The 14,259-nt window shown below is 44.0% G+C and overlaps 1 protein-coding gene across 4 annotated transcripts in view; it reads left to right on the top strand.

Moving 5' to 3' along the window:
- Positions 1-13,774, top strand: part of septin5a (septin 5a) — a 33,990-nt gene extending 20,216 nt beyond the window's left edge. The window contains exons 1-11 of one of the 4 annotated variants that reach the window (XM_064936998.1): positions 5,121-5,573; positions 6,735-6,825; positions 7,567-7,653; positions 7,764-7,887; positions 9,781-9,915; positions 10,178-10,295; positions 10,438-10,539; positions 10,682-10,778; positions 11,101-11,236; positions 11,548-11,650; positions 11,974-13,774. In XM_064936998.1, coding sequence (XP_064793070.1) covers positions 5,499-5,573; positions 6,735-6,825; positions 7,567-7,653; positions 7,764-7,887; positions 9,781-9,915; positions 10,178-10,295; positions 10,438-10,539; positions 10,682-10,778; positions 11,101-11,236; positions 11,548-11,650; positions 11,974-12,039 — 1,134 coding nt within the window. In that variant the 5' untranslated portion in view covers positions 5,121-5,498 and the 3' untranslated portion in view covers positions 12,040-13,774. Of the gene's footprint in view, positions 1-5,120; positions 5,574-5,596; positions 5,699-6,282; positions 6,480-6,734; positions 6,826-7,566; positions 7,654-7,763; positions 7,888-9,780; positions 9,916-10,177; positions 10,296-10,437; positions 10,540-10,681; positions 10,779-11,100; positions 11,237-11,547; positions 11,651-11,973 lie in introns of those variants that run through there. The other 3 variants (XM_064937000.1, XM_064937001.1, XM_064936999.1) reach the window with 3 other exon arrangements.
- The last annotated feature ends 485 nt before the right edge of the window (positions 13,775-14,259 follow it).

Raw genomic sequence — 14,259 nt, 5'->3', positions numbered from 1 at the left:
TGTAGCAATGAGATTTGTGCAGTAGGCTATAGGCCCAATACATTATCACTGCATATTGGCTGTGCTTGAATTTCCCTGTCAATGTAGTTCATTTCAGACCATTTTGAAATTATATTTTTAAAATGTAGGTATATGATCACTCTGGTAATACATCATGTATTGTATTACTTGAGGCACAGCGGAGTGAGCATAATAATTATATTTTTTTTACTGGCATGATGGCCTTCATCTGATGGTCAGTCTGAGGAGAGGGAGCAGTGGTGAGGCTGCCTTTCACCCAACTCACCGTCCCTCCAGTCCCCCCGCTGAGAAAAGGGGACAGTCTTCCAGCTGATGGTCAGTCTGAGGGGAGGGAGCAGTGGTGAGGCTGCCTTTCACCCAACTCACCGTCCCTCCAGTCCCCCCGCTGAGAAAAGGGGACAGTCTTCCAGCTGATGGTCAGTCTGAGGGGAGGGAGCAGTGGTGAGGCTGCCTTTCACCCAACTCACCGTCCCTCCAGTCCCCCCGCTGAGAAAAGGGGACAGTCTTCCAGCTGATGGTCAGTCTGAGGGGAGGGAGCAGTGGTGAGGCTGCCTTTCACCCAACTCACCGTCCCTCCAGTCCCCCCGCTGAGAAAAGGGGACAGTCTTCCAGCTGATGGCAAAACTCAAGTTACAATGCATTATTTCTGCCTGTTACTCCTATGACCAGAAAAAATGAAATATTCTCTGATATTAAAAAAGACACAAGCTGCTAATAATACCGTGCATTTGGAAACTATTCAGGCCCCTTGACTTTTTCCACATTTTGTTACGTTACAGCCTTATTCTAAAATGGATTAAATAGTTTTTTCCCCTCATCACTCTATACACAATACACCATAATGACAAACCCCAGTCTGAGGTCCGAAGCGCTCTCGAGCAGGTTTTCATCAAGGATCTTCTCTGTACTTTGCTCCGTTCATCTTTGCCTTGATCCTGACTAGTCTCCCAGTCCCTGCAGCTGAAAAACGTCCCGCAAGCATGATGTTTCCACCACCATGCTTCACTGTAGGGATGGTGCCAGGTTTTCTCCAGACATGACCCTTAGCATTCAGGCTAAAGAGTACAATCTTGATTTCATCACACCAGAGAATCTTGAGTCTTTAGATGCCTTTTGGCAAACTCCAAGTGGGCTGTCATGTGTCTTTCACTGAGGACTGGCTTCCGTCTGGCCACTCTACCATAAAGGCCTGATTGGTGGAGTGCTGCAGAGATGGTTGTCCTTCTGGAAGTTTCTCCCATCTCCACATACGAATTATACTGCTCTGTCAGAGTGACCATCGGATTCTTGGTCACCATCCTGACCAAGGCCCTTCTCCCCTGATTGCTCAGCTTGGCCAGGCGGCCAGCTCTAGGAAGAGCCATAGTGGTTCCAAACTTCTTCCATTTAAGAATGATGGAGGCCACTGTGTTCTTGGGGACCTTCAATCCTGTAGAAATGTTTTGGTACCCTTCCCCAGATCTGTGCCTCGACACAATCCTGCCTCTGAGCTGTACGGATAATTCCTTCGACCTCATGGCTTGTTTTTACCTTATATAGACAGGTGTGTGCCTTTCCAAATCATGTCCAATCAATTGAATTTACCACAGGTGGACTCCAAGTTGTAGAATCATCTCAACCATTATTCATGGAAACAGGATGCACCTGATTCTCATAGCAAAGGGTCTGAATACTTATGTAAATAAGGTATTTCTGTTTATTATTTTTAATACATTTGCAAAAGAAACAAACAGTAACTGTTTTTGCTTTATCATTATGGGCGATTGTTTTATGGATAGCTGAGGATTTAAAGAAAATCCATTTTAGAATAAATATCAACTTTGCTATGTGTTCAAGGCTTCCTTTTACAGTCTATGGCTCAAGGAAACTGCAGACATGGTGATCTGAGCTATCTGATTGGCCAGCGGAAGGCCTATATATACACTTGATTTACTCTCTGGGCCTTCCGGGTAGGCAGGGTTTTACCTTCAGACACATGAAATGGTTGAAAATGGGAACACTTCGCCTTTCCAGCGCTAGGACTGCTGAGTCAAGTGCAACCTACCACCTACAGTGTGAAACAAATCAAAAAGAGGAATGCAAGGCTTTATCGTTGTTGTTTTTTAAAGAAATGTTTGGTAATCGATTAGGAATGCCTTGGAGATGGACCAAATGATGTTGCCCACTCTGTCTGGGGTACCATAGCTTTCTTAGCTCCATTTGTCTTGAACCCCATGTCTGTCCTCCAGTGGTAGCTTAGCTGAGATATCACCACTGAACCCAGACACACACACACACACGCACCCACTCCATGGGCCCACATCTGGCAACAATTGTCCACCACGCCCTGTCCTGTTTCACAGTGTGTGAGTGTATGTTTGTATCACGGCTGTGTACAACCCCCAACAAGCCAACACCGCAAGGAATTACACAGGACTTTTAACAAATTAGAAACAACATATCCCGAGGCCTCATTTCTTGTAGCCAGGAACATTAACAAAGGAAATGTAAGGAAACTTCTCCCGAATTTCGAACATCTTTTGCCTCACTCACAGGAAAAATACATTGGATCCTTGTTATTCTCCATTCCGAGATGGATACAAACCCCTCCTTTGACAAATCACATCTCCATTCTGATCCTCCCCGCCTATAGGCAGAAGTTAAAACAGGAAGCACCTGTGTTAAGGTCTGTACAACGCTGGTCTGACCAATTGGAATCCATGCTGCAGGACTGTCTTGATCACATGGACTGGGATATGTTCCGGGCCACCTCTGGGAATAAATTAGACAAATTTAATTACTTTCTATCTGGGTTCATCAGGAAGTGGATAGAGGATGTTGTTCCTACAGTGATGATTAAAACATAACCAAAAACGCAAATAGCGTTTAGCTATTAGCGCAAACCACCGCATTTAACCACGGTAGAGTGTCTGGAAATATGAACAGACCACCTATGACCACCGCAAGAAAATCAAAGAGGCAAAAAGACAGTACAGGTACAGAGTCGCAATTCAACGCCTCAGACACGAGACACATGTGGCAGGGACTTAAGACAATAGGTATTATAAAAGTAAAACTAGCCTCGTCACGGTCACTGATGCCTCACTCCCAGACATGCTAAACACAGAGACGACGACGTGTGCCCCCGCTGCTCACGAGGACTGCGGGCTGGTAATATGTGTAGCCGAAGTGAGTAGGACCTTCAAGCGTGTAAACCGTCGTAAGGCAGCTGGCTCGGAGGGCATTCCAAGCTGTGTCCCCAGAGCATCCGCAGACCAGCCGGCTGGAGTGTTTACAGACATTTTCAACCTCTCACTATCCCAGACTGTAGTCCTCACTTGCTTAAAGATGGCCACCATTCTTCCTGTACCCAAGCAAGCCAAGTTAACTGAATAAATTACTATTGCCTCGTAGCACTCACTTCTGTCATCATGAAGTGCTTTGAAAGAATAGTCAAGGATTGTATTACCTCCACCATACCCGACACCCTTAACCACTACAATTTGCATACTGCGCCAACAGATCTATGAACAACGCAATTGCCATTGCACTACACACCACCCTATCCCACTTAGACAAGTGGAACACCTATGTCAGAATGCTGTTCATAGGCTACAACTCAGCTTTTAACACCATACTGCCCTTCAAGCTCGTCATTAAGATCAGGGCCTTCTGTCTGAACTCCTCTCTATGCAAGTGGATCCTAGATTTCCTGAGGGTCGGCAACAACACCTCCGCCATGCTGATACTCAACACGGGGGCTCCCCAGGGGTGTGTGCTCAGCCCCCTTCTGTACTCCCTGTTCACCCATGACTGCGTGGCCATGCACGACTCCAACTCAATCATCAAGTTTACTGATGACACAACAGTGGTAGGCCTGATTAACAACAATGATGAGACAGCCTACAGAGAGGAGGTTAGAGCCCTGGTGGAGTGGTGCCAGGAAAATAACCTCTCCCTCAACGTCAACCAAACAAAGGGGCAGATCGTGAACTACAGGAGACAGAAGAGGGAGCACGCCCCCATCCTCATCGACGGGCCGCAGTGGATAAGGTCAAAATCTTCAAGTTCCTCAACTTGCACATTACTGAGGACTTGAAATGGTCTCGCCACACCGACATTGTGGTGAAGAAGGCGCAATAGCGCCTCTACAACCTCCGGTGGCAGAAGAAATTCGGCATAGCCCCTAAGACCCTCACAAACTTCTACAGATGCACCATTGAGAGCATTCTGTCAGGCTGCATTCAGCATCTGGGTGAATACTGTATCCCCGACATAATTTTAATAAACTATTTCTACTAATTTACATTGTATTTTAGTTATACTGTTTATACAAACTGCATATGTCATGCCCTGACCTTAGAGAGCCTTTTTATGTCTCTATTTTGGTTTGGTCAGGGTGTGATTTGGATGGGCATTCTATGTTCTTTATTTCTTTGTTTCTGGCCGAGTGTGGTTCCCAATCAGAGGCAGCTGTCTATCGTTGTCTCTGATTGGGGATCATACTTAGGCAGCCCTTTCCCTCCTCCTGTGTGGAATCTTGTTCTTGTGCAGGTAGTTTGCACAACGAAGGTGTTCGGTCGTTGTATTCTTGATTGTCCCTCCGTTCTTTTAATTGACATTTGACTGCATTCTTAGGAGCAAGCAACATAAGCATTTTGTTGCACCACTATAACACCACAGCAGGGGCCTTTTGTTGTATGGCTGATGTCCAGTCTAGACGTAGGCTCGTCTCTTCATATAGCCATTGAGTCACACATCTCTCGCTATCGTCATCCCAGGGCTGCGTTAAGAGGTCCTTTAAGCTTCACTCAGTTCTGTGTGACAGGTTACTGTCTTTTACAAGTCTACACTTGAACCACACAAAGAGTTTATGTCTCTGCTATAGGACACTGTGTTGTTCTTTGACAATGTATCACTATTAGGGTCAGATATGGGCTAGATTATTTAGCCCTCTTGTCTGTCTGCTTCTCTCTTTTGTGCTCTTTCTGCTCTGGGCTGCTATACTGTAGGTCATTACTGTAGCAGTGAATGCTTTATTTTTCTAATGGTGGAAAAGGGGGAGGGACTATGTGGTGAATGAATGAGTGTATTTCATTCCTTCAGTTTCCCCCTCCGTCTCTCTCTTCCTCCACTAAATTGCTACCTCTTACTACCTCTCTCACTCTGTCCTACCATTTTATTTCCTCCTGTCTACCCCCTAGCTCTCGCTCTCTCCCTTTCTAACTCTCAGAATTCCCCCCTACCTGTCTGAACAGGGAGCAGTAGAGCGCTGTGGGACAGAGGAGAGAAAGAGGAGAAAGAAAGAGAGAGGAGGAGAGTAGGAAGAACAAAGACATAGTGAGGGAGAACAGGAAAGCGGTGTGTGTATTGAGAAGAGAGTGGACTGACGGAGAGGTAGAGAGTAGAGGGGTGCATAAGAGAAGTGTTGTAAGGAGGTTGCTCTGTTTTTGTCCTTTGGAAAAACCTTTTCCCTGTTGGTGTCGTGCTGGCTTGTTATGGATGCTATCATGCTGCAGGAGAAACTAGTGGAACGCTTGCTGTGCCCTCGAGTCAGAACCGCGAGGCGGAAGGTAAAGAACTGGAACGTGACAGGCGAGAGAGGATAGGGAATGAGAGGAGGGAGAAAGTAAAGGAGAGGAGGGAGAGGGGGTCAATGTCAAAGAGAAATTGACATTTAATACACACACACACACAGGTCAGTAAACTCTCATAGAAACACCATCTTTCTCTCTCTAACATGTTATATTAGTATGGAATATCGAACATACTGTTTTCTTAAGTTATGTCCTGATGCGTTCATGACAGATTTATGGGTAGTTTGTTTGTTCTAACTGTGGCATATTTGTTCCCACACACACCCTAGAAGTAAGTCAGATGTTTGTATGATTACTCATTGATATAGATTTCCCAATTCTCTGTGTGTGTGACTTCAGCACGAGCTCTCTTCCATGTCTATGTATGCTGTGACCGTGTGTATGCGTGTTTGTGTATGTAAGCCTTGCCCCAGGAGCTGTCCAGAATGCACATGACAAATTATGACAACTTGTCATAGACCCTGACTTGAGTATTTCTTTGGCATGCTTGTGTTTGTTTGGCGTTTAAAATAGGCCATTTATGTCTGGTCAATACAGCCTTTGTCACCCTCCGCTGGCTGCCAGACTCTGGCCTTGGTAGACTGGTAAGGCTGTTAGTGTGTGTGTGTGGGGGGGGGGGTGTATGGGGTCTTCAGTACTGTAGATTCTGAGTAAGGAGAAGCTTTGGATGATGTGTGAATGGTGTCAGAAGGGGATGAGGAGAGCTGCAAGATAGACAGCCATTGTGTGGTGGAAATGTTATAGATCAGTCATACTTTTCTCTCTTTCTCTCACTGTGTCTGTGTGTTTGTGTGTCTGTTGGTGTGTGTGGAAAAAGCGCAGCGCCAGGTCTTAGAGACTTTCTCCCCTGCTATTGTCAAGGGATTTATGGGTTGACTATGAGTTGAGTTTGAATTTGAGCTGTATTTGAATTTAAATGGCAATTTTTCTCTAATTTATTTAGGTCTTAGGAATGTTGCTTTGAATAGATATCCGACTGAGGATATTGTATGTTCGTTTACCTATTGTGTGAGTATGACTGAGTCTCTCTCTCTCTCTCTCTCTCCCCCTCTCTCTGTCCCGCTCGCTGTCTCTCTCTCTGTCCCGCTCGCTGTCTCTCTCTCTGTCTCGCTCTCTGTCTCTCTTTCTCTCTCTCAGGAGAAGCAGTATGTGGGCTTTGCCACCCTCCCTAACCAGGTGCACAGGAAGTCAGTGAAAAAGGGTTTTGACTTCACTCTCATGGTCGCCGGTCAGTGAAAGTATTGTTTGTAGCATTTACTGTAGTAAAAGTAAAACAACCCAGTGATATTAAGTACTTAATGTGTGTTCATGAATGTTGACTCAGTGTTAGCATTGATGGCCGTGTGTGTCTGTGTGTGTTGGTGGTTGTTTAGAAACATGTTATACTGAACAAAAATATAAACGCAACTAAAGTGTTGGTCCCATGTTTCATGAGCTGAAATAAAAAATCCCAGAAATGTTTTCATATGCACAAAGAGCTTATTTCTCTCACATTTTGTGCACAAATTTGTTTTCTTACATCACTGTTAGTAAGCATTTCTCCTTTGCCAAGATAATCCATCCACCTGACACGTTTGGCATATCAAGAAGCTGATTAAACAGCATGACCATTAAACAGGTGCACCTTGTGCTGGGGACATTAAAAGGCCACTCTAAAATGTGCAGTTTTGTCAAACAACACAATTCCAAAGATGTCTCAAGTTTTGTGGAGGCGTTCAATTGGCATGCTGACTGCAGGAATGTCCACGAGCTGTTGCCAAATAATGAAATGCTAATTTCTTTACCATAAGCCGCCTCCAACGTCATCTTAGAGAATTTGTCAGTACGTCCAGTAAATCCATAGATTAGGGCCTAATGAATTTATTTCAATTGATTTATTTCCTTATATGAACTGTAACACAGTAAAATCTTTGAAATTGTTGCTCTTATATTTTTGTTCAGTGTATGTAATATGTATATCATGTTACAGGGGAGTCTGGTATGGGTAAATCTACTCTTGTCAACAGCCTGTTCCTCACAGACCTGTACAAGGACAGAAAACTACTCAACGCTGAGGGTGAGTAACACACACACACACACACATTAAAATGTAAACTAGAGCAATATTAAAATGCCATCTCATTAGAGGTTCTCTTCCCTTTCTCTATCCATCCCTCCCTCTCTCAGAGCGTATCAACCAGACAGTGGAAATCATTAAGCATACAGTGGACATTGAGGAGAAAGGAGTGAAGCTCAAATTGACCATTGTAGACACACCAGGGTTTGGAGACGCTGTCAACAACAATGAATGGTGAGCTAAATCTCTTTGAGGCTTCTTTACAGGTGAGAACAGTGTTTCCCGACTCCAGTCTTGAGTTCCCCAAACAGAACACATTTTTATTGTAGTTCCAGACAAACTCACCTGATTCAACTCAATAAAGGCTTGATGATTAGTTGACAAGTTGAATCAGGTTTGCTTGTCTGGGACGACAACAAAAATGTGTGCTGTTGGGGAACTCTAGGACTGGAGTTGGGTAACACTGGGTTAGAAGATTGACCTAAAATAGGAATGATAGCGAAAATTAATCTTGTACAGTGGGGCAAAAAAGTATTTAGTCAGCCACCAATTGTGCAAGTACTCCCACTTAAAAAGATGAGGCCTGTAATTTTCATCGTAGGTACACTTCAACTATGACAGACAAAATTAGAAGAAAAAAAATCCAGAAAATCACATTGTAGGATATTTAATGAATTTATTTGCAAATTATGGTGGAAAATAAGTATTTGGTCACCTACAAACAAGCAAGATTTCTGATTCTCACAGACCTGTAACTTCTTCTTTAAGAGGCACCTCTGTCCTCCACTTGTTACCTGTATTAATGGCACCTGTTTGAACTTGTTATCAGTATAAAAGACACATGTCCACAACCTCAAACAGTCACACTCCAAACTCCACTATGGCCAAGACCAAAGACCTGTCAAAGGACACCAGAAACAAAATTGTAGACCTGCACCAGGCTGGGAAGACTGAATCTGCAATAGGTAAGCAGCTTGGTTTGAAGAAATCAACTGTGGGAGCAATTATTAGGAAATGGAAGACATACAAGACCACTGATAATCTCCCTCGATCTGGGGCTCCACACAAGATCTCACCCCGTGGGGTCAAAATGATCACAGGAACGGTGAGCAAAAATCCCAGAACCACACGGGGGGGAACTAGTGAATGACCTGCAGAGAGCTGGGACCAAAGTAACAAAGCCTACCATCAGTAACACACTACGCCGCCAGGGACTCAAAACCTGCAGTGCCAGACGTGTCCCCTTGCTTAAGCCAGTACATGTCCAGGCCCGTCTGAAGTTTGCTAGAGAGCATTTGGATGATCCAGAAGAAGATTGGGAGAATGTCATATGGTCAGATGAAACCAAAATAGAACTTTTTGGTAAAAACTCAACTCGTCATGTTTGGAGGACAAAGATTGCTGAGTTGCATCCAAAGAACACCATACCTACTGTGAAGCATGGGGGTGGAAACATCATGCTTTGGGGCTGCTTTTCTGCAAAGGGACCAGGACGACTGATCCGTGTAAAGGAAAGAATGAATGGGGCCATGTATCGTGAGATTTCAAGTGAAAATCTCCTTCCATCAGCAAGGGCATTGAAGATGAAACGTGGCTGGGTCTTTCAGCATAACAATGATCCCAAACACACCGCCCCGGCAACGAAGGAGTGGCTTCGTAAGACGCATTTCAAGGTCCTGGAGTTGCCGAGCCAGTCTCCAGATCTCAACCACATAGAAAATCTTTGGAGGGAGTTGAAAGTCTGTGTTGCCCAGCAACAGCCCCAAAACATCACTGCTCTAGAGGAGATCTGCATGGAGGAATGGGCCAAAATACCAGCAACAGTGTGTGAAAACCTTGTGAAGACTTACAGAAAACGTTTGACCTCTGTCATTGCCAACAAAGGGTATATAACAAAGTATTGAGCTAAACTTTTGTTATTGACCAAATACTTATTTTCCACCATAATTTGCAAATAAATTCATTAAAAATCCTACAATGTGATTTTCTGTATTGTTTTCCCTCATTTTGTCTGTCATAGTTGAAGTGTACCTATGATTAAAATTACAGGCCTCTCTCATATTTTTAAGTGGGAGAACATGCACAATTGGTGGCTGACTAAATACTTTTTTGCCCCACTGTATATAGCTGGAAGCCGATCACAGACTACATCGACCAGCAGTTTGAGCAGTACTTCAGAGATGAGAGTGGACTGAACAGGAAGAATATACAGGACAACAGAGTCCACTGCTGCCTCTACTTCATTCCTCCGTTCGGACACGGGTAACACAAACACACACACGCACACACTCATACATACACAGGAATGTGATAGTGTAATGACAGGTATAGATAGTAATAACACATCCTGAGTGTGATGACAGGAGGATACTATGTAAACAGCACCAATACAACTCAACCAGCAAACACTGTTATTACTGTCCACCTCAGTCAGAATGCACTTAGTCTCCATGAAAACTCACACGTGCATGCAGGTACACACGCACATACTCTGACCAGGCGGGGTATCTTCTCTCCCTTGCAGACTGCGTCCAGTAGATGTTGAGTTTATGAAGGCTCTCCATGAGAAGGTGAACGTGGTTCCTCTCATTGCCAAGGCTGACTGTCTCACTCCCAATGAGATCAAGAAACTCAAAGACAGGGTGAGTTCAACACAACAGACAGACTAAAACTGCTGAAGCAGGTGTCACATTATGATTGGAAGATTGGAAGTTGCTCACCCAGCACAATGTGTGGTGCCACGTGTTTGCGCGTGTGTGTGTTCGTGTGTGTGTGTGCATGTAGGTCCGTGAGGAAATTGAGAGGTTTGGCATTAAGGTGTACCAGTTCCCAGAGTGTGACTCTGATGAGGACGAGGAGTTCAAACAACTGGACAAAGAACTGAAGGTGAGACACAACTGGAGACCGAACATTAAGAATAGAGTTCTGAGCTGAACAAGAACTCTAAACTCAACCATACCTTCTAACATGTCAATCTATCATGCCAAATCCTAACCTGTGTGTGTGTGCGCACGTGTTCTGTGTGTAGGAGTGCTGTCCGTTAGCAGTGATTGGCAGTAACACCGTGGTTGAGGCCAGGGGCCAGAGAGTGAGAGGGAGACTCTATCCATGGGGTATTGTGGAAGGTGGGTGACGACAATGGAGGACCCAGATCAATATTACTCAGGGCTTTGACTCTTTAAGTTGCATGGTGAACATTCCTCACATACTATTAACATTTTTGAAAGAAAAATGCCTGAAACTCAAACTATGAAAAACAACCTCTATCTACCCTTATGTCTCAACCAATGCATTATGATTAGGCTCAGTTTTCTTGCTCAGAAAACGCCCTGTTCCTATTAGGATACAGTGCATCACTGCTGGTGGATACAACAGAGAGGAATGTTTTATCTAAGCAAATCATGTCAGTGTAAAATGACCCAGTCTTTCTGTCTGTTTGTGTTTCAGTGGAGAACCAGTCTCACTGTGACTTTGTGAAGCTGAGGAACATGTTGATTCGCTCTCACATGCATGACCTCAAAGACGTGACATGTGATGTGCACTATGAGAACTACAGAGCCCAGTGTATACAGGACATGACCAGGTTTGTGCGTCTGTGTGTATACTGTAGAGCAGGGTTTCCCAAACTCGGTCCCGGGGCCCCCCCTGGGTGCACATTTTGTTTTTTGCCCTAGCATTACACAGTAGCTTTAAATAATCAAAGCTTGGGCAAAGCCAGAATGTGCACCCAGAGGGGGCCTCAGAAACGAGTTTGGGAAACCCTGTTGTAGAGGTCAGACAGAGTGCAAGACCGAAAGTATGAGGTGCTTGGTTTATAGTTTATATCTGAAGTGTTTTATTAATATTGCCCTTGTGTGAGTCTGTATTCATGTTCCTTATGTTTTTTCTCCTCAGTAAACTGACTCAGGACAACCGCATGGAGAGCCCGATCCCCATCCTGCCCCTATCCACCCCAGATGTGGAGACAGACAGACTCATCAAGATGAAAGATGAAGAGGTAAACTGCTATGTCATCATGGGTAACATCACCTATACAGGATAGTCTCCCGTTTATAGAGAGATCCTAGAAAGGACAAAAATGGCATTACCACTCTCTCTCTCTACCTCCTCTCTAACTTCTCACTTTCTCTGTCTCTGTGTCTTTCTCACACACTTTCTCTCTACCCCACCCCCTTCTTTCTCTCTCTCTCTGTCTTTCTCTCTACCCCACCCCCTTCTTTCTCTCTCTGTGTCTTTCTCTCTACCCCACCCTCCTTCTTTCTCTCTCTCTCTGTGTCTTTCTCTCTACCCCATCCCCCTTCTTTCTCTCTCTCTCTGCAGTTGGCGAGGATGCAAGAGATGCTAAATAAGATGCAGCAGCAGATCCATGATGGGAAGGACCAGTGAGCTACAACCCCATCTGCTGGCAACTGAACTACAACCACAACTTCAGACATGTTACTTACATACCAACTATAATGTAATCAGGGGTGAAAGTATATTTAATGAGGACCTCCTATGAGTGCACGTGCACGCCATTTTGTTATGGGCCTAATAATATAATTAGTTATAGAATCCCTATTAATTTAATAGGATCTCTGTGACCTAATATTAAAGATTACTGTTAACTTTTAAAATGTATTGGCCTACCTATTAAGGTATCATAAACACAACCAGTCATAATGTTTTCATCTGATTGTCAAACAATTACTCCAAAAGGCAACTATAGGCTTCCCGCGCACATTATTCGACTCTAAAATAATTCCCGCATCCGTGCACTGTGCACCTGCCATTTGATAAATGTTAAGAGACATCAGTTGCAAAACACCAAAACATTTAGTGAATGACATTCTGTGATGGTCATTCACTAGGCCTACAAAAGTTTTGTAACCTGAATTGATGTGTCCTCTGCTGTCCACGCCCGTCTCTGCCACTTATCTCTGCCTTGGCAAAATGTTTGTGTTATTGTCGAACCACGCTGCATTTTCAAGCGTAACCCAATCGTTTTTGTCTGTTCGCTCATTCTTCATGGGGTAATGATAAATAATAGTACAAAAACCTACAGTTTTCTTGGAATCACTATGTTTTAATTATTGTGACAGGCTCATGCTTTACCGGTGCAGTGTACCCCCACTGAACTCCGTACAGGACCTGCTTACTTTCACCCCTGGATATAATCAGCACTGTGTTGGGGGAAAACAGTAGCTGCATGTTCATTGGTCATTTGTTTTTTGGTGCTTGCATATTTGGTTTGTCCTGCAATGAGAAATGTGGTATTTTTACTGTATCTTGTGTCCATTTGAACCCCATTAATATTATTGACGGTCCTAGTAACATATGACATAACATAAACATGTAATATAAATGACCTGTTAAATGTATCCAATTTATAAATATGGTGAATACTTTTTGGGATATTCTGTCAGGTGATGAAGACGCATTACAAAATGTTTTGTAAAACAGCGATATTACTGATGTTAAAGTTTGAATCCTTGTTGATGTTGAACGCGGGTGAGTGTGTGGGTGTCTGCGTGTTTCCATATGTATCACCCTCTATTACGAGAACCTTGTTCTGCTTTGAAACTGTGAGCATCCGCTTCCCCTTTCTTAGTGGCATTTCTTGTATGTTCTAGCTTCTAGGTCTCTACTTCGACTTGTTGAGAAGTTGAGAAGACCTTTCTCATGTTTTGGTGCTTGTGAATTAGATTGAACATGTCTCTAGCGCCAGTTGCTTACCTTACAGTGAATTGAGCCCCTCTGACATACAGTACATAGCAAATGAAAGGGTAGGGACAGAACAGTGAAGGGTGCATGTGCAAGCATGTCGAAGTTACTCAAATCTGCTTACAGCTGGATTTCCACTCTCTCATATGATGCAATGTGTTTGTTCTGAAATGCATTATGACCTATGCCACAGTACCACTATGGGATGGTAAAAAGAGGCCAAATTTTAAGAGGAGCTACTGTATATGCTTCTGTCCAATATGGCATATCCGTGTGTGTGTGTGTGTGTGAAGTTTATGCTGCCCCCTGGCTGTGTCATACAGGATGGTGATTGTGGCTTTTTATAGTGCTAGCGCTCAGAGGATGTGGTGGAACTACTGACCAGGTTATGAGGACGAATAAACAGTCTTGATTCATATCAGTGTTTCTTCATTATATCTTCATCTGAAAAAAAATATATAAATGCACTATTGTTTCTAGTATGATCTTACTGACACTAATATTTCCAAAAGGAAGGTCTTGACTGGTTCTCAAATGACGCCCTATCCCTTATAATATATTGCGTTACTTTTGACCAGAGCCTTAGGGTAGTAAGGGCACTAAATAGGGAATAGGGTACCATTTGAGACACAGCCCCTGAGACATCCTGTCAGCCCCATGCAGGCAGGCCTGTGTGGGGGAAGTCGGGCTACTGTAGCTGAATAAAGTGCTGAGTCACAACGTATCTCCTTGGACCTCACTTCCCCTCTGGCCCACAGTCAGATCCATCACTAACCCAACTGACTGTTTGGAGCTGAATGATGAGGGCTTTGCTGCAGCTTTAGTATAGTTACTGTAGACGGTGAACCTACGAGCCGTTGTGGGGAAAGTTTATCCTGGGTTGCACCCAGAGAAGTAGGAAGC

This window comes from Oncorhynchus masou, chromosome 25 (assembly GCF_036934945.1).
Source record: "Oncorhynchus masou masou isolate Uvic2021 chromosome 25, UVic_Omas_1.1, whole genome shotgun sequence".
Classification (NCBI taxonomy): domain Eukaryota; kingdom Metazoa; phylum Chordata; class Actinopteri; order Salmoniformes; family Salmonidae; genus Oncorhynchus; species Oncorhynchus masou.
Note: the sequence above shows the minus strand (reverse complement) of the source record. Positions and strands in the feature narration are given on the sequence as shown.